The sequence below is a fragment of the Sebastes fasciatus genome, chromosome 9, assembly GCF_043250625.1.
Source record: "Sebastes fasciatus isolate fSebFas1 chromosome 9, fSebFas1.pri, whole genome shotgun sequence".
Taxonomy (NCBI): Eukaryota; Metazoa; Chordata; class Actinopteri; order Perciformes; family Sebastidae; genus Sebastes; species Sebastes fasciatus.
The window spans coordinates 15,013,098-15,031,483 of NC_133803.1; the positions used below are offsets into that span (position 1 = coordinate 15,013,098).

The 18,386-nt window shown below is 38.8% G+C and overlaps 1 protein-coding gene across 2 annotated transcripts; it reads left to right on the forward strand.

The window, feature by feature from the left end:
• Positions 1-234: 234 nt before the first annotated feature.
• p4ha1b (prolyl 4-hydroxylase, alpha polypeptide I b) lies at positions 235-18,087 on the forward strand. 2 transcript variants are annotated; one of them, XM_074646215.1, is made up of 15 exons: positions 235-492; positions 5,990-6,072; positions 6,219-6,315; positions 6,510-6,661; positions 7,146-7,283; positions 7,465-7,704; positions 9,599-9,816; positions 9,918-10,094; positions 10,874-10,944; positions 13,568-13,667; positions 13,893-13,946; positions 14,045-14,110; positions 15,371-15,439; positions 15,999-16,095; positions 16,811-18,087. In XM_074646215.1, exons 1-15 carry the CDS (start codon positions 479-481, stop codon positions 16,879-16,881), a joined length of 1,647 nt encoding a protein of 548 aa, XP_074502316.1. In that variant the 5' UTR covers positions 235-478; the 3' UTR covers positions 16,882-18,087. The 2 variants fall into 2 exon arrangements, with proteins under 2 accessions (XP_074502316.1, XP_074502317.1); XM_074646216.1 differs by lacking the exon at positions 10,874-10,944 and adding an exon at positions 11,631-11,701 and having other exon boundaries at positions 308-492.
• The last annotated feature ends 299 nt before the right edge of the window (positions 18,088-18,386 follow it).

Below are 18,386 nucleotides of genomic sequence, written 5' to 3' on the forward strand. Positions count from 1 at the left end.
AGAGAGAGAACCTATGGGTGCACATGCCCTACGTCAATGCAAATATATGGTTGAAAAAAAGTTTTTTTATTAGAGTTAAAATAAAAAAACACAATTTCAACACGTGGCAGAAGGGTGACGCTATAGTAGACACTTTTTTGCATTAACACCCCAAATAGCCCAGTCATCCATGGCTGTATAACCAGGAGGTCAAGACAACTAGACACCTCCTCCCTAGCAGTGCAAAGCCAGCCCACTACGTCTCTAGTAGCAGGAGGCTTCACTTTTCTGCATGTGAGAATCTGCACGTAGTCATTCAGACTTTTACGGAATCCAGCCTCTTAAAGCCAGATGGCCAACAACAGAGCGCCACCGAAACACCACAAATAGGACGAACCATACCAGACTACCAGTGTCCATCTATCTCCTTCTTCTTCCCGTCAAACTGCTGCAGCGATTTGGAGTTGAGACCAAACCACCAACATTTCTGCTCTTCGGGATGCTCTCGTTTAGGTAAATATTGTTATTTGTGATTGTTAGCAGCAGCAGCAAATATTATGATAACACTATAGATGAAATAGAGAGTAATATGAGCAAAATTCAGTTAGTAAAAATAGAGAAAATAGGGAGAAAAAGAAAGAAAACCGAGCCTGAGTTTGTGCCTAGTGAGCTTATAAAACTTGTTGTGGCATTCCTGTGCAACGCAGCGTGGGATGCTGCTGCTGCATTCACTCTCTGCTCTACTTTATATATATTACAAACACACATTAACAGCAACATATTAGTTTGTTAAGATCTTTCTGTTCAGTCATCTGACATATTACACACTTCAGTGAGCCCATGGTATTAGTGGTATAAAAGCTCACATTCACTGGAAACTAAAGCTAAAGTAGTTTGTGGAAGTACACAAACCAACAGCTGCCTTCCTTCCTTGCAGACATTATAAGAGCCCTCCTGCTGTGTTCAGTGAGTTAGTTAGCAGAGGGGTTGTTGAGGGGTTATTTAGGGGTTATATTCCTGGTGAAATAAGTCGGACTCCATTGGTGCAGCAGTGTTCAGTTCACTTCATTCCTCGCATGAGTTTCCTCTGGTGGGGAGGGGCGAAGACGTGGCAGTCCTCTCTTCCTCTCTTCCATCCACATCCTGTGTTATCTGACTCCATGCAGGAAAAACTAGGAGAAGATAGTTTGGGATGAAGGGAAATTTCTCTGAGAGGAAGCTACTAAGAAACATTGCAGAACTGTTGTGAACTGTAGAAAAGGGTCTTAATTGTGTGAATGGTACTCAGTTTGTTGGATTATACTTTCTTTTTACCATTTAAAGGAAATTAATTATATTGATTATTTTATTAATAATTCTTTGCCTTCTGATTTTTTATCAACTGCAGGCTAAAGTTTTATTGTTTATGCCACGCACAACAATTTGGTTATTTTTCATGGCTTTTTTTTATTTTTTTTGTGTAATTTCTTTAAAATTTAAGAGCAAGGCTTCTTCAGGCTTTCATTATCTTGCACAGTTTTTAAAGAACAAATAATTATACAGGGGGAAATCAATTAAGTACAGTGATGTAGAATATGATCATGATGCCATACTTTTTTATAATTTTATGGAAATTATATTGATTATTTTATTAATGATTCTTTGCCTTCTGATTTTTTTTATCAACTGCAGGCTAAAGTTGTATGCCATGCACAACAATTTTGGTTATTTTGACTCCACAGCTTCACTCCATGCAGGAAAAACTTGGAGAAGTAGTTGGGGATGAAGGCAATTTCTCTTGTGAGGAAGCTACTAAGATACATTGCAGAACTGTTGTAAACTGTAGAAAAGGGTTTTAATTGTGTGAATGGTACTCAGTTTGTGGGATTTTGTGTTACCATTTAAGTATATAGTACAGTGATGTAAAATATGATCATGATACCATACTTTTGATAATTTTGTGAAAACTATATTGATTATTTTATTAATGATTCTTTGCCTTCTGTTTTTGTTTTTAATCAACTGCAGGCTAAAGTTTCCCTGTGTATCCTGCTGTGGATAACTGTTTATGCCATGCACAACAATTTGCTTCTTCAGGCTTTTCATTATATTGCACAGTTTTTTAACAATAAATAATTATACAGAAGGACAGAGGGAAATCAATTGCAGAAGAGGTAGAAATACCAATTTATGCACCATTTATGCACCAACAGCAGCCTTAAGAGTTACTAATATAATCTAGCCTTTTGAAAAAGGGGTCAAGCTTTTCTTCCAAGAATAAAGACTAGGGATAAAACAATCTGACTTTTTCAGTCCCGATACCGATAGCAATAACTGGGCTTTGGGTATCGGACGATACCGAGCATCGATCCGATACCAGTGTTTAATTAATAAGCTGTATGCCTCACTGTGTAGAAGTGACTGGGATCATTCTTTTATGTGTAAGGCAACATCAGTATTGACTTAAAACATTGTTTTCCTAACTTGGTAAAACAAAATGTAACAAATAAATACTTGGATATAAATGTAGTGAATTGTTAATTATTATTAAAATAATAAACTGAACAGGAATTATAGTTTAAAATTAACAGGAATTACAATTCAGGTGTAACCCTTTTCAATGCAGCAACAAATTGGTCAAAACTTAAACAGGAATTTAATTTCCACTATATAATGTATATAGTATAAACATGGAATTTAATTGAATAGATCGGCCCCATTGTCACGATACCCGATCACAGCGATATCCCTAATAAAGACTCCACTCCTTGCTATTATTTCTATTGTTGATGCTAATTCTCTGTCCTATATTGAAATTCTACTCCTGAAAGTAACTGGTTCTGTTCTGGTTTCAGGTGTCTGAAAGTAATTCTAGGAAAAAGTATGAAATAGTAGAAGTGACAGGAATCAGTAAATTGAAAACTCCCAGAATGCAATGATCACAATTCATTACGTATCAGTGTTTTCTGAGGGTGGATCCTTCCTTGCAAATGAGAGCACTGTGATAAATCAACATTCACACAATTAACATGAAGCTGACTGTGACGTTATAAAAAAGAAGTCTTTTAATCAGACATGTCTGAACAGAAATCAGCCCAATTTGCACATAGTTTGAGAGGTCAGAAAACAAAAACTTTCGGGCAAATTTCATGCAAATTAGTTTTCTATAACCGGTTTAAACAAATGGCCTCAAAAGTGTATGGCAGGTTAAATGTTAAATGCCATTCAGGAATGTTTTAGAGTCTTCACATTTCACGTACAAACATGCACACCATGCATACAAACACTCTCACTACCACTCACTCTCATGTCTGACATGACACACAGATCTAAATTATAACTGTTGTACCTCCAGCTTTAATCTTGACATTACACTTCTACAATATTATAACAAAAGAGACACAAAGTAGCTGTCACCCCGTCATTACAATAATTATATTCTAGTGAGTTTTTATCCTGGAAATCTAAGTGGCATAGGCACGTTTAATGGTGTCTTTGACTGAGTGGCACCATAGCTTCTGGAAATCCAGTAGTAGCAGTTAGGGATAATTTGTATCTTGCCTCATAGTTTCTACTTGAATACACTTTAATTTAATGTAACTTAATTATGCTTTAATGAAATAGCTCTGACAGATTTATTATCCTCCCTCTCTGCTGCCTGCTGCTGACCGAAATTGAATTGAAATATGAAGTCATTCCTTTATTTTCACTGAAAGCTTGTCCTTGTGGCAAAGTCAGAACCTGCCCGAGCCTGTTGTCTGCTCCCAGTGAAAGCAAGCTTTAGAAATCTGCATAGATGCACATTTCATGCTTGACCTTTACTTTGCCATTAGGTGTATGTGTGTGTATGTGTGTGCGTTGCAAGCGGGAAGGTGTATGTGAGCGTTTGCATGGGTTCTTGTGTGTGAAAGTGTGTTTGTGGTGGTATGGTATGGATCTTATTGTACCTGACACCTCTTGTGTTTATATGTCATGCCATGTCCAGCTATTATACAGTCAAGAAAGATTGTAGAAATTAAACTTCTTTAATGTGAGTACTTTTTCTCTCTCTCTACCAAAGTCAGAGGTTGATTAAGTATTTTTGAACATCAGCAGTTCACTTAAAGATCTAGAAACAACATAACGTGAGGTATAGCTGCAACTAGATTAATGATTACTTTCATTATCCATTATTTTCTTGATATTTAATCAATTAATTCTTTGGCCTATAAAACACCAGAAAACAGTGGAAAATGTAATCTCTTGTTTTTTCTGACCGCCAGTACAAAACTCAAAATATATTTAATTTAATATAATGCAAGGACAAGAAAAGCAGCAAATTCTCTCATTTGAACACATGGAACCATCAGATGTTTGTCATTTTTGGATCCTAACAATGTATACAGCCTATTTAGCATCACTTCATTGTAGTACTTGCAGTTTAAAAACCTGCAAATCTTTATGTATTACCCTCTTTACACTTGCTCTGGCTTGCAAAGGAATCAGAGTAGTGTGAGAATGTGTTTGTTAATGATCCTATATGACCTGAGGAGAGTCTTTTGCTCAACACAACACTGTCTCTCGTAAGGTAGAGTTTTCAAGAAGCAAGAGAGGAGCCCTGTTCAGCTTGTCGTCTTACTTGTCTTGTATATAAGATACATAAAACACCCAAAGGTCATAGTTTACTAATCTCCACTGTATTGGTAACAAACCAGGTATTCCCACTTAGTTAACGTCCCACCAAGACAGAGAATAAATACTAAGGTCAGTATACAAAGCTTTCAGACTTGTGTTGTATAATTTTGGATTCTGTTGGAATCATTTCTTTCCACCACTTTCCTCCAAGTCTACTTCCCAGCATTGTATCACAATGTGCTGCACAGAAGTTCAGCAAGTTTCAGCTTCGTGCATTATTTCAGTGTCATTTGTCTTCTTTTAGTTCAATAATAAATATGTCATAGTCCTTAGTTTCAACTACAGTATAAACATGTGCATATAAGTGTGTACACAGACTTCGACACTTGTCTCCACATATCTTCCTGCCAGTCTGTCTGTGCTCTCTTTTAATTTCTGTCTGTATGGGTAGAAAGAACACAGTGCCACTCCTCACAGGCCAGAAGCCCTGTAGTGGTTATGGCTGTGCCAACTCCTAAACCAAAGCGGACACAGTGACAGCAACCAACTGCAGACTAGGCCTATATTTGGCTTTGTGGTGGTTGGGAGGATGCTCTTCTAAAAAGTTTTTGTTTCAAGGCTTTGATGACTCTTTTTACTTTTGTTGCATCTGAATGTATTTTTTCTTTTTTGTCTCTATGTTTCCTAAATGGTCAGTTTACCCAAATCACATAAACACATATGTTCCCACTTTACCCCCTAGTAATACTTAACCATGCACTAAGGTTTACCCAGGTCTTGAGATAACTGCTGCAGAGACTTCTGTTATTGAGGAAAAAGAATAAACTATCCACAGTATGTCTGTGGATTATCTGCTCTTAAATGGTGCTAACCAGGTTTTGAATTCAGTAAGACCAGCACTGGAGGGAGTAAAGTAAGGCAACAGTATGATAAATCATAAAAGGTTTATGACAGCAGGGGAAGAAGTATTCTGGATGAGTTGGAAGGTCAGGAATGTTTGATGTGGCTCACTGGAATAAGCTGAAATCCAGACGTTTAATGACTAAAACTTGAAACATCTGTCCGATTTTAGAGATGGTAGGGATGTTAGAGTACAACGGCCTGCAATATTAAGTCGTGGCTATAATATGGGTCTGACATGACAGTCGGTTGTTTAGCAGGAGTCATTTGGAGGGCAGGGTTTACCAAGGAAACAAAGCAGCTCACCTTTTGTAGCAGTAAGTTTGTTGTGGTTACCTGACATCCAGCTGGAACTGAATCCGAAAAGAAATATTCAGCCGAGTGTCATTTGCCAAATACAGCATAACACAGTCAATTCTGTGATTAACCTTCATGGAATTATTTTTTGATATGCGAGATTCGATTCTTGAAGTTAATGTACTGAACAATATATCTAATTATTCTGCTCTTTCTTCAGGATGGAGCTGCCATGTTGGTGTTTATTGCTGCTGAGCTCTCTGCAGTCGCTCTCGGCCGACAAAGACTTCTTCACCTCCATAGGTAAAACCGCCAAGCAACATATGGTACTAATGTTAGAAATATTGCTCCCTCTGCTGACTTGTGTTGTACCACACATAGACATTGTTAGTGATGCCCTTATAATTGCAGTATTGATGGTGAAATATCTCTGATTTGTATTCCTTTAGGCCAGATGACAGATCTGTTATACACAGAGAAAGACCTCGTCACCTCTCTAAAGGACTACATCAAAGCAGAGGAGAACAAGCTTGAGCAGGTCAAACGGTGAGTTTGTGGACACACATGGATTGATTCACAGATATGCATCCACTGTGTGCACGAGCATACAGCAGCATACACATAAATGCACTCAAAACCAGACTGTCCTACACACAATTCTTAATATTTCTGATTAATCATTTTATGGATTCAAGTGTAAGCAAATGTATCTAACTCTGTATTACCATTCCTTGTGATAGGTGGGCTGATAAGCTGGATTTGTTGTCAGCCACAGCCACACAGGACCCCGAGGGCTTCCTGGGGCACCCTGTCAATGCCTTCAAACTGATGAAGAGGCTGAACACAGAGTGGGGGGACCTGGAGAGCCTTGTGCTCAGTGACACCACTCAGGGTAAGGATAAAGCACACCTGGTTCAAATAATAAATTAAGTGCCAAATGTTTAGAAAATCACAGGAAAGTATTAGAGTATGGTTATTATATATATATCTGCAGTGAGCTAAGAAGATAATTCCTGGGGTTGGTTGATCTTGGATGAATGTTTTGTTTGACTTTTAAAAGACACATTGATCCAGGGAAAGCTGTAGATGTTTGCTTGTTCAGAGCAATACTGTGCTGCTCATTCATACTTGATATGTTTTAATACTCAGTATATTTTAGTAGCTCAGTCACCTTAACATGAGTTTTTGAGGTAGAAGAGAACATTATTCAAAAATCTTTGCCACACGTCTGGCTTAATAACACCATAATACTCTCACTCAGGATCACAGTCACTCCAAGCAGTTTCACTGACCATTAGGAGAGAGTATTTATGGTCCATTGTCCATTGTTCATCCTACAATATCGTTCTCTGTGCTCTCCCGTCCATCTCTCTCAGGATTTATTTCCAACTTGACCATCCAGAGACAGCATTTCCCCACAGATGAGGACCAGACCGGGGCAGCTAAAGCTCTCCTCCGGTTACAAGACACTTACAGACTGGATGCCAACACCATCTCTACAGGAGACCTCCCTGGTAAGGGCCTTAAATCGATGCATACCACATCTACCTGGCACATGAAAAGTCACAGTAAACAGCGGGCCATGTGGGGATTGAGGATTTTTCTTGGTTTCTGTGTTATTTTCAGTATAAAGGAGATGGTTTTCCTCTATGCCAATGTTCCCTTTGACGTTCCCCTCTATCCTCTGCATACTAGGAGTGAAACACAAGAGCCATATGACAGTGGAGGACTGTTATGAGCTGGGGAAAATCGCCTATTCTGATGTTGATTACTACCACACAGAGCTGTGGATGATCCAGGCCCTGAAACAGCTTGATCAGGGAGAGGAGTCTACTTTAGATAGTGTGACATTGCTCGACTACCTCAGCTACTCAATCTACCAGCAGGGGGAATTAGAGCGAGCCCTTGACTACACCAAGAAGCTGCTTGCACTGGGTGAGTCCCTCCACACTATAATGAAGTATTTTACCAATTTTGAAAAGTATACTGGGAGGCATGTTTTGCAATGAGAAGTGATAAGTGTCGCTTTGGATTCTAAAATTCCTGCTCAAGGCTAATAATGTCACATAAACAGAAGATAGATTAGGTTGATGCACATTCTTGTCAGTTATTGTCACAGACTTGCACACATACCAGACTTTATTTTGTTTTAGATAAGACTGTAAAAATGAGGGAAATATTCGTAATTTTACAAAACACATAAAGACATTACAAAGAAAGAAAAACAGAATATGATTGATTATCTAAATTGTTGGCATTACGTCAGTAAGTAAGATAAATTAAAAGATAAATTGAGCAGCGACATTCACTTTGGTTTGAACTGAATGACACACCAAACAAAGGTGAACCAGAGAACATTTCCAAACCACACAGACATCATCAGGCCAAGCCAAAACATCCATGCCACTACAAGTATGTGATGTTTTGTCTAGAAACAATATGCTGTTTTAACCACGTGCAGTCAGTGGTCTGATTAAAATCTCACTGGAATTTGTTTAGGTTCTTTGTAGATTTGGCATTAAACAAAACAGTCTTCTGTGCAGAGACATCCAGAGATGTGGATAGAACTTCTCTTACCAATGTTTGTAGGAACTTTTGTGCCATTTGTCTACTTTTATTTATCGATAGTAGTGATTTAACTGTAATCAAAAAGGACTTTATATGTTTTATTCATTTGACGGTGAATAATTGTTGAACTCTCTAAACAGTATCTGATTAGATAAGATCAAAACATTGTTGCAACAACAAGTTGCAGGATTTGGTAATAGGATTGGTGAAACAGTTTGACAGGTTGGGGATTGGTGTGATGGTATTCAATCTAGTGTGATGCTAGTAAGAAGGATGTCCTTTTCAATAGTGCTGACTGATAAATCGTATTTTCATCGTCATCACTGCGCTGTTGTTGTTGACAAGGGTTGGAGTAATAAAGTTATTGCTGTCTTGGTGCAGACTGCGAAGCCTCCTTGTAATTATTTTATTACCTTCATGAATTATAGGCGCAACGTAACCCTCGGCTACACAAGCTAAAACAAAAGCTGTTTAGCTTAGTTTGCCACGTACCTTAACGTTCTCGTAAACTTATCTGCCGGCACGTCAGTGTTCTTCATTCTTTATAAACTTCGCTCAGGAATATGATTTATTTTATGTCATTTTAGATTTGTTTCCGGTGAGATATAGAGTTCATATAGTGACTTTGCTGTTGTAAGCATTACTGTTGCTGCTCTAGAAACAACATTTAGCTTAGTTATATTTAAAATATTCAATTCTAATCCTGTTCTTTAAAGACATTGAAAAAATGTATAGCTAATATGCACACTTTGATATTTATTTATTTTATTTGTAATATTAAACAATGTTATCTCACATCACAGATTTACCTCATATCGTGCAGGCTTACTTTTCAATGACCTATTGTCTGGACAGTGCCAAACACCATCCTACCAGCCTCGACGTTGCATATTCCAACCCACATTTATTTTCTAAAAAGTCCATTAGTTGCATTTGATCTAGATTAATACTCTTAATAATAGATGCTGCAATACATTTAACGTCATTCAATTTGAAACCGCTTCTGCTGAAGCGTTGGAGGTGACCTTGTTAAGCCTCATTTTCCATCAAATGAGCCCCTGAATTAATTTGTCCTGTTTATACATGTTGTTTTCTGGGAACTGGATAAGGTCAGACTGAATAAATAGCATATAATTATCATGATGGAAGCTCAGTTATTTTGATTGCAGGGGGTGTGATATTCTAGGTGACATTGCTGCAGTCCTCACTGTTTGTAATCACCACTATTATTTCTGTTGGTCTCTCATTTTCCCATTTTTAGACCCAGAGCATCAGCGCGCCAAGGGCAATCTAAAATACTTTGAGTTCCAGTTGGAGAAGCAACAAAAGGCTGCGGATGACAAAACACAAAAACAGAAGGAGCGAGGGAAAAGAGAAACAACTGAAAAGGAGGAGAAGCCCAAAAAGAAGGTCTCCCATCAGCTGGTCCCTGAGAGGAAGAAGTATGAGATGCTTTGTCGTGGGGAGGGCATCAAAATGGTGAGGAACACAAAGAGATACGCAAAAAAGCAATTTGTAACTTAATAAATACACATCAGTTTCAACTCCTTTGTTCCCTGCTTTCCTTTTCTCTCAATCAGACCCCCCGCAGGCAGAGCCGGCTGTTCTGTCGTTACTTTGACAACAAGCACAACCCCATGTACGTACTGGCACCTGTCAAACAGCAAGATGAGTGGGACCGCCCCTACATTGTCCGCTACCTTGACATCATCTCTGACCAAGAAATGGAGAGGGTCAAGCAACTGGCAAAGCCACGAGTAAGCAATTCTCCGTAGTTTTGGTGCTCCCACGATGCCATATGATGATTATATGAAGCTATATTGGTCACTTACAGCTAACTGTTATCTAGTACAGTGGTTCCCAACTTATTTTCCTTAAAGCCCCCCCGTACTTCTGTCTAAGAAAAGCTGATTTTTGTATTTTTTTTATTAAATCATCTTTATTTAATGAATAGAACTTATTAGTTTCATCAACATAAATAGAGAGATGACGTCTTGACGGATTCGCCAAACGAATGCAGATACATAATATGATCTTTTTTTTGGTAACGACTTAATGAATTTAGTGTTAGAGCCAAAATAGATTTTTAGTCATTGTGTTTAAATAAATGTAATTTATGATGTTGTTAGATTGCTGCTAGACCGCCCCGTTAATACAGGGTTAAAAAAGGTTGTTTTTGAAAGGCTAAACGCCAACAAATATGGATTGAAACTGAATATTTTGTTAGATTAGCAAAAAAAAAAATCTTTTTAAATAGATTTATATCCAGACTTCTGTACAAAACTTCAGAGCTGACAAATCCTGGCGCACCCCCTGTGATCTTTGGCGCCCCCTGAGGGGGGCCCGGACCTAGGTTGGGAACCACTGATCTAGTAGGAACATTCATTAGTTGCTGTTATGTGGTTTAGTGTGTTGAGGGGTGGGAGGTCAAAGCTGTGAGGCTGGTTGATGTGATTCTACAAGTTAGGCAAACACACAGGCACACACATCTTTCTGTGTGTCTGTGTGTGGGTAAATCATGTCCCTGGCTTCACAGCTACGCAGGGCCACCATCTCCAACCCCGTCACAGGAGTGCTGGAGACAGCGCCATACCGGATCAGCAAAAGGTAAGGCATAGCCAGGAGCCTCCAAGAGCAGAGGATATACTAGGAGATAGCTGAGAGGGAGGAAGTGAGAGTTTCTCCTCTTTTTTCCCCTCAGTAACTCATCCCATTTCTCCGCTGTACTCCGTCCGTATCACTCCAATTCTCCGCCCAATTCTCCGCCCTTCCAAAGCTTAAAGGCTCTTGAGCTGAGGCACCGGATCCAGCTAGAAACATTTGTAGTCTATTATTGGTCTATAAAGCACATTCCTTAAAGTATATTATCTCATGGTGCTTTCATCAATGACACAAATTTATTTATTTGGAAAAAAAAGAAGGCTGTTGTTTTACGTGTCTGCACAGGAGTCTGCTACAGAAATGGGGAAAATGTGCTACTTTTTCTGCTAGTTGATATTAACATAGTTGCTTTTGTGAGCCAGGAGGTGTATCAGAGGCACTCATTGATAGTCATTTTCTTATTTTGAAATTTGTTTCTAGCATTGCCTCGTGGAACACTCTCTTGGCTCTTCTTAAGAATAACATTGACAACTTTTGACCGGATCTGCCTTTCTTTTTCTCTCCCTCTTTCCTCCCTTTGCTTTCCATTCGTCCTCTTTGTGCTTATCACATTCCATCATCTGTTTTTCCCTTCTTTTATTTGTCTGCTTTTCCTCGACCTCCGTGTCCTTGTCCTGCGGGAACTACCGTAGTTAAGGCGAGCCACGGTGCATGACCCCCTAACCGGGAAACTTACCACGGCCATGTACAGAGTCTCCAAGAGGTAAGGGGTCACAGGTTACTAGGAGGGCCACAATGCCTCCTCCTCCATCCTTCTCTTTATCTTTATGTCTGTGCCCTGGCTGAAACACTTATTGAGCCCTGCACCATCATTGGAAAACATGAAAATGTGTCACTACACCTGGAAATCTAACACTAGAGGAGGTTTTAATTTGGTTTAAGTGAAAACTTCAACAGATTTCTGCCGGAACACCAAATTGATCTCAAACATAATTTTGTTTAAACCAAGATAAACAATCCTCTATTGTTTTTTGGTGTAGCTGAAATATTCTTTCAGCTTACCCAGTGATTTAGGAATTTCCATGGAACTACAAAGTGACAGATATTGTTTTCCTTCCCCCAGCCATCCTTCACAGGTTATTTGAGATCCTGAGCACTCGATCTCTATTCCCCATTGTGCTTTCCAGGAATGAATCTGCAACACATTCTCATATGAACTCCTTACAGCTGCTGCAGTTTTACTATGCTTCCTCAACTAACATTTCAGCAAGAAAGATTAATAAACTTAGTAATAAACGGAGTCTGGGTGCACATACTTAAAAACACATAAATGTATGCTGCAAACGTTTGGAGAGAGAGATTGTTACTCTCCTGTTGATGTGAAGAAAGTAGTAGTTAAAAGGACTGTTCCACTTCAATAGACGCGATCCTGTAGTAAGTTATACTTTCATCCCACCCTTAAAAATAGCAGGCTTAGCAGACCACCAAAAACCAAAAGGTTTCTTTGGTTTTTCAGTTCTTGGCAATTAATGTTAGGGTGCGTGTGCCTGTGCATATGGGTGCAAGGGTGTGGTATTCCTTTGATGTTTTTGTATGTTTCAGGCAGCATAGATATCCAAATTCAGTGAACGTCAAGTGAGAGAGGGAGCAGATGGATGAACTCAGAAGAGTTTGACCGCTCACTGAACTGGCTGCAAGACACATTAGGAAAAATGTGTTGGCTCGCATGGTCCAGTACGCCTTCAAAAATATTACTTATTATCAACATAAACTCTTAATAAGAAAAGCTGACTCATCTCACTGCCTCCCTCATACACACACATCTCAAAGTAGATCTGCTGAAATTCTCTGAAACACGCCCGTGAGACAGTGGGGGTGGGAGTCAGCTCATAGGCTTTGTTATGTCTTAAAAATCCCCTAAATTTGAGAGTGTGTCAAGAGCAGATGTTGGAATTTGTCTTTCTGTCGTCACATATGTGTTGGTAACTTCACATAAACTGTATCTCCAATTCTCTCATAATATTATGTGTGGTTTTACAGCTTTTTATGTGGATACTGTGGCTTTTTAATACATTAGTTAGAAAAAAAAGGCATTTTATGATGTGGTCTGCAGAGCTACAGTTGTGTCATGTTATAATATTTCACAAGAAGGAGTTCATTGCTATGCTCAGTCAAGAGCTTATTTTATCAGGGGCCTTCTCTTAGACTGGGGTGTGAGAGTGAGTATGAATGGCAGGTAGTGTCGGGAAAGTTAAACCCATGGAAATATTTTGCCGTCCTCAACCAGACTCTTATGCAAAATGTCCACATGCTTAAACGCACACATAGTTTGAAATCAGAACAAGCCTGTACCCTGAGCTGATTGGAGATTCTGAATCTCGGGCCGGTTTCCTATTTTTCATTTTCTTCATACCTCCACTTCCTTTTTCTATCAACTGATTGTATTGCAAAACTTCACTTTCTTTTTTCGAGCTTTTCATGGCAACTTTTCAGCATGACATGACTCTCAGTCGCCTATTTCAGAAGAAATCTTTTCTGCCATCTAGTGGACAAATATGTGCATCACTGACATACTGTATAGCACGTCCCTGTTCTTTCTCACTTGTTCTGCTTTCCCCCTGTATTCCAGTGCTTGGCTCACTGGTTATGAAGATCCAATGATTGACAAGATCAACCAGAGAATTGAAGATCTCACAGGGCTGGAAATGGACACTGCAGAAGAGCTGCAGGTAAATAGTTAGTTCATTAGTTGAAGGATATTCAGCACAATTCTTCTTTGATTTAGATTTTTTTTTTACTAGGCAAAACCTTATTGAATCAACATTATTCTTATATTCATGTGATATAAATTCTAACAATCCCCCTGCCCCTGCCCATCAGTTTGTGTGTTAGTCTATTGGAAACCTGATTCATAGAGTTGTGAGACTTAAATCATATTTTATTGATCTTTGTAGATTGCAAATTATGGCGTTGGAGGTCAATACGAACCTCACTTTGACTTCGGAAGGGTAAGAACATTTGTGATTCACACGAGTGAATTTCTGTAATTGTACAGTAGTGTTAATGTGGCAGGACATTAAACCTGATATTGACTTTCTCTCCACAGAAAGATGAGCCAGATGCCTTTAAAGAGCTGGGCACTGGGAACCGCATAGCAACATGGCTCTTCTATGTGAGTAAACTCTTCCTAAATACACCAAGACCAGTGTTGTTAACTCTAGATTGAACTTACACTTTGGCCAAGCCATGTTAAACTCACAAATAGGGAGCGTTATTATTTTTAAATTGTAGTCACGATCCTAAAGTCAAAACACTAAATATCTCATCCTCACGGTGACCTATGTGTATAAAATGACATAATGAAGTAATGATGCAGCCATAACAATGGCGTCATAGGTTTAAATAGGTCACTCAATATATAAAAAACATTAAGCTTCAATTAAGTGTTTTAACTAGCAGAAGCAGAAAACATGATATTGAAATAAATTGGGAAGTAAATGATTTTTATCCACTTTGAAATATATTATGGAAAACCATTTGAAAGATTAGCGTCCATGGGACAAAAGCCCAGGATAATTTCAGTAAAAGGATGTTTGCCCTTCTTTTTTACAAAAGAAAAAGTTTCATTAGGACGTGTCATGTCTCATTAGGCTTTAACTTTAAAAGAGTTTAGGGTAGGTTTAAGAAAATGGGGCCTTGAAGGTGCAGTGTGTAGGATCTGGCGGCATCTAGCGGTGAGGTTACAGATTGCAACCATAGATTGTATATAAAGATGGACGACAGGACAGCTCCCCAAAAGTGAAGCCAAACCATCTTGATCGCCCCCTGGTGGCTGGCTGCAGTATAAGTGATAAATCCCTTATCCCCTTTCACATAAATGTGAAAATGCGAAATGCCCTATCTAGGGCCAGTGTTTGGTTTGTCCGTTCTGGGCTACTGTAGAAACATGGCGGCCAGCTCCATGAAGAGGACCCCAAATGCTACACACTGTTCCTTTAACCAGGCAGGGCAATTAACTCTAAAATTTAGTCCCTGTGATTAAAAAAAGATGCATATAAATGGAACAGTCTCATACTGACATACAGCCGGGTATTATTCATTAAGGCCTATCTGTCATCTCTGATTATGGGCTTTGCCAGTGGGCAACATCTTTGCTGTCACAAAAGTAACATCTGAGTTAAAGCAGGACTTGCTATGCTGATGCAATAAGGATGATTTTACATTGGCTGGCAGGAGGAAAGATGGCACAAAGATACAACCAGTAATATTTTCTGTAAACCGAGCCACAAAATAAATTTTCAGTGTTCATGTGAAGCAGTTGATTAATTAAAAGAGATTGAAGCCATGCAGAAAAGAACAAATGTGAGCTTATTTAGTAGGACTACAGAATTATATGATTTGAAGTTTCTTTGCCTCTCTGTCTCTGTTGTAGATGAGTGATGTAGCTGCAGGGGGAGCTACTGTTTTCCCAGATGTTGGTGCAGCAGTTTGGCCCCAAAAGGTAACCGCTTATGTTCCACCACTTCTTACAATACATAATTATTGACTGAGGTAGCTGTGTCTGAATTTGTCATATTATGTAGCCAACGACTCCCTAAGTGTTTTTGTTTGTTTTGAAGTAATGTACACACTAAAAATAATAATTAGTAACAAAAGCGAATTGTGCAAAATGCTGTGAATGTTGTTTTTACCACCCAGTGAGGAATAGCACCAATTAGTCAGCACATTCATGCGCTATCTCCCTCTCACACACAACAAAATCCACTTAATAGGCAACCTTTCCATGCAAAACAGGATCACATACTATTAAGCAAATGTCTGTTAATTCCTGTCATCGAAAGAATGTTTCTCAAGTCTACATACACTTCTCAGCATTGTTTAAAAAACACAAAACGTGTATTTACATTTTACGTTATATTACGTTATATTATAATTTCACATGTCAATAATCAGTGGGAATTAATTCAGGAGCCTGAGGCTGACTTTCTGACCTCCTGGCTATTCCTGGAGGGTTTGCAACACTACTAACCTCCGCTGTCTGTTGTCTGTGTGTATTCCAGGGCACTGCAGTGTTCTGGTACAATCTGTTTCCCAGCGGGGAGGGAGACTACAGCACCCGACATGCAGCCTGTCCAGTGTTGGTCGGCAACAAGTGGGGTGAGCTCCTCTTTGTCCATTTCCCTATGAAACCATCAGTAATTACATGAGTAAATATCTCTTATGAGAATGTTAACTTTAAAAGCCCAGTGCCATTAAAGGTCCCATATCGTGCTCATTTTCAGGTTCATGCTTGTATTTAATGTTTCTACTAGAACATGTTAACATGCTTTAATGTTCAAAAAACACATTATTTTTCTCGTACGGTCTGCCTGAATATACCTGTATTCACCCTCCGTCTGAAACACTCAATTTTAGTGCATTTCAACAGAATGACAACGGAATTGCGTTGCTAGGAAACAGCTTGGGTCCATGTTTACTTCCTGTCAGCTGATGTCATTCACATACACTGCAACAGGAAATAAACTGGAACACATTTAGTATGTTTATGTTTAAAACTGTGAAACGGTCTAAATATTATATATTTGTGACATGACAAATGGACAGAAATCCTAACGGCTTGTTTCAAACGCACAATTTCTGAATACGGGCTGTGTGTATTTCTCCGTATATTGAGCGCTTCGATACTTTCACAGTATTTATTAAAGCACTTAAACCTGCTTTATAATATAAAAGACATGAAAATTTCCCTTTTTTACAATATGGGACCTTTAAATAAATTACTCTTTTGTAACTTTGCAGACCTTTTACATGCACAAAAACTATATAACACATTAAAGGAAGGGGAAAAGCTTAATTTTTTTTCTGTCTTTAGTATCAAACAAATGGATCCATGAACGAGGCCAGGAGTGGCGGCGACCTTGTTCCCTAAATGAAACTGACTGATGGAAAAAGAAAAACCTCCTCTTCACCTCCCTGGCCCTCTCTCTCTCTCTCTCTCTCTCTCTCTCTCTCTTTCTCTCTTTCTCCCTCCTTGTGAACCACCCAGGACCAAAGAACGCCGCTGCAGATCACACATGATACACATGGATACATGGGGTCCAAATGGCTCACTCCCTCTCTACAAACACTCCCCTTTTTTCCCCCCAGCTGTTATGCTCTGAGCACAGAGATTGTTTGGGTTAATGTCGAGCCCCTGGACAGTATTAGCATCACTGTGACAGAGAACATGTTCTTAAGATTGTCGGGTGGTTTGGAGAAACACTCAAGCCCTTTTCACTCCCTTGTGTCTTGCTTTTGCACTCTGTATGAACTCTAGCTCTGTGGTGAGGATATCCTTCAGTAGGGACTGTAGGGACCAGCTTCCAAACTGGCAGTTTGACCTTATATGTACAGTTCACATTCATTGCATTCTTTTCATTTCATTAGCAGAGCAATTGGAGCGCATGGTTTTTGAGAAAGGATTTTAAAAAACATTTTAAACAATGGAAATTCACCGGGGCTGCACGCTACTTCTTTGTAAAATGACTGTATATGCACCACCTTGAAAACAAGTTTAATGTTTTTCTTAAACTGTCTTTTTATTGAGAGGGATCGAATTAGCATACAGCAGGGTCACTGAATTTCTTTATTTACATTTGGTAAAAATCTCTGCTTCCAGTAACTTTTCCAATAAGTAAAAACAAAGTGCTCTGTGGAAGGAATGAAAAGATACATAAAAAATGGTCACAATTCAGGGTAGTGTTTTGGTTGAAAGAAACACTTTATTCTCTGTAAGTTGTGTAACTAGAATCAGAACTGATTTAAGTTGCATGGCTACATCTATGCAGTACATTTTGACATATCACATACCTTGTTGGTCTGCCTCAAAACCTAATGTGTTTTTTTTTAAAGTCATTTGAATGGTCACACTATGAGATATTGTTAGATTTTTTTGTACTTGAAAATGAGGATTGTTCACAAATGTGTGGGCAACACAACACCTGGATGCAGACACAGTTACATATGCACCCCAGTGCTGCGTAGAATTTAGTATTTGTTCACCCTGATTGTCCCAGAACCCAAATGACCATTCATTGAATAAGTAAGAGCAACAAAGGAACAAGTAGTACATGAACATTAGAGGAGAAAGAAGAGTGAGGCTGTATACACCACATTGTGCCGTGACAGGTATTAAAAACACAGTTTTACATATATAGAGTGAATGATTCTGTTAGGGTTTTTAACAGTGTCCAGTGCTTTTCAGTGTGAGATTATATATGGGTTTTCCAAGGAAGAAACATTTTTATTTATATGTCCCAAGCCAATTTTGTGTTGTTTTTTGTCTTAAACTGAAAGTGTTACATTTTCTACAATAAAGACTGTTTTTATTGATCTCAAGATAATAAACTGTCCTGCTGCTTTTTGTCTCTGTGTGTGTGTGGGTGTGTGTGTGTGGGTGTATGTCTGTG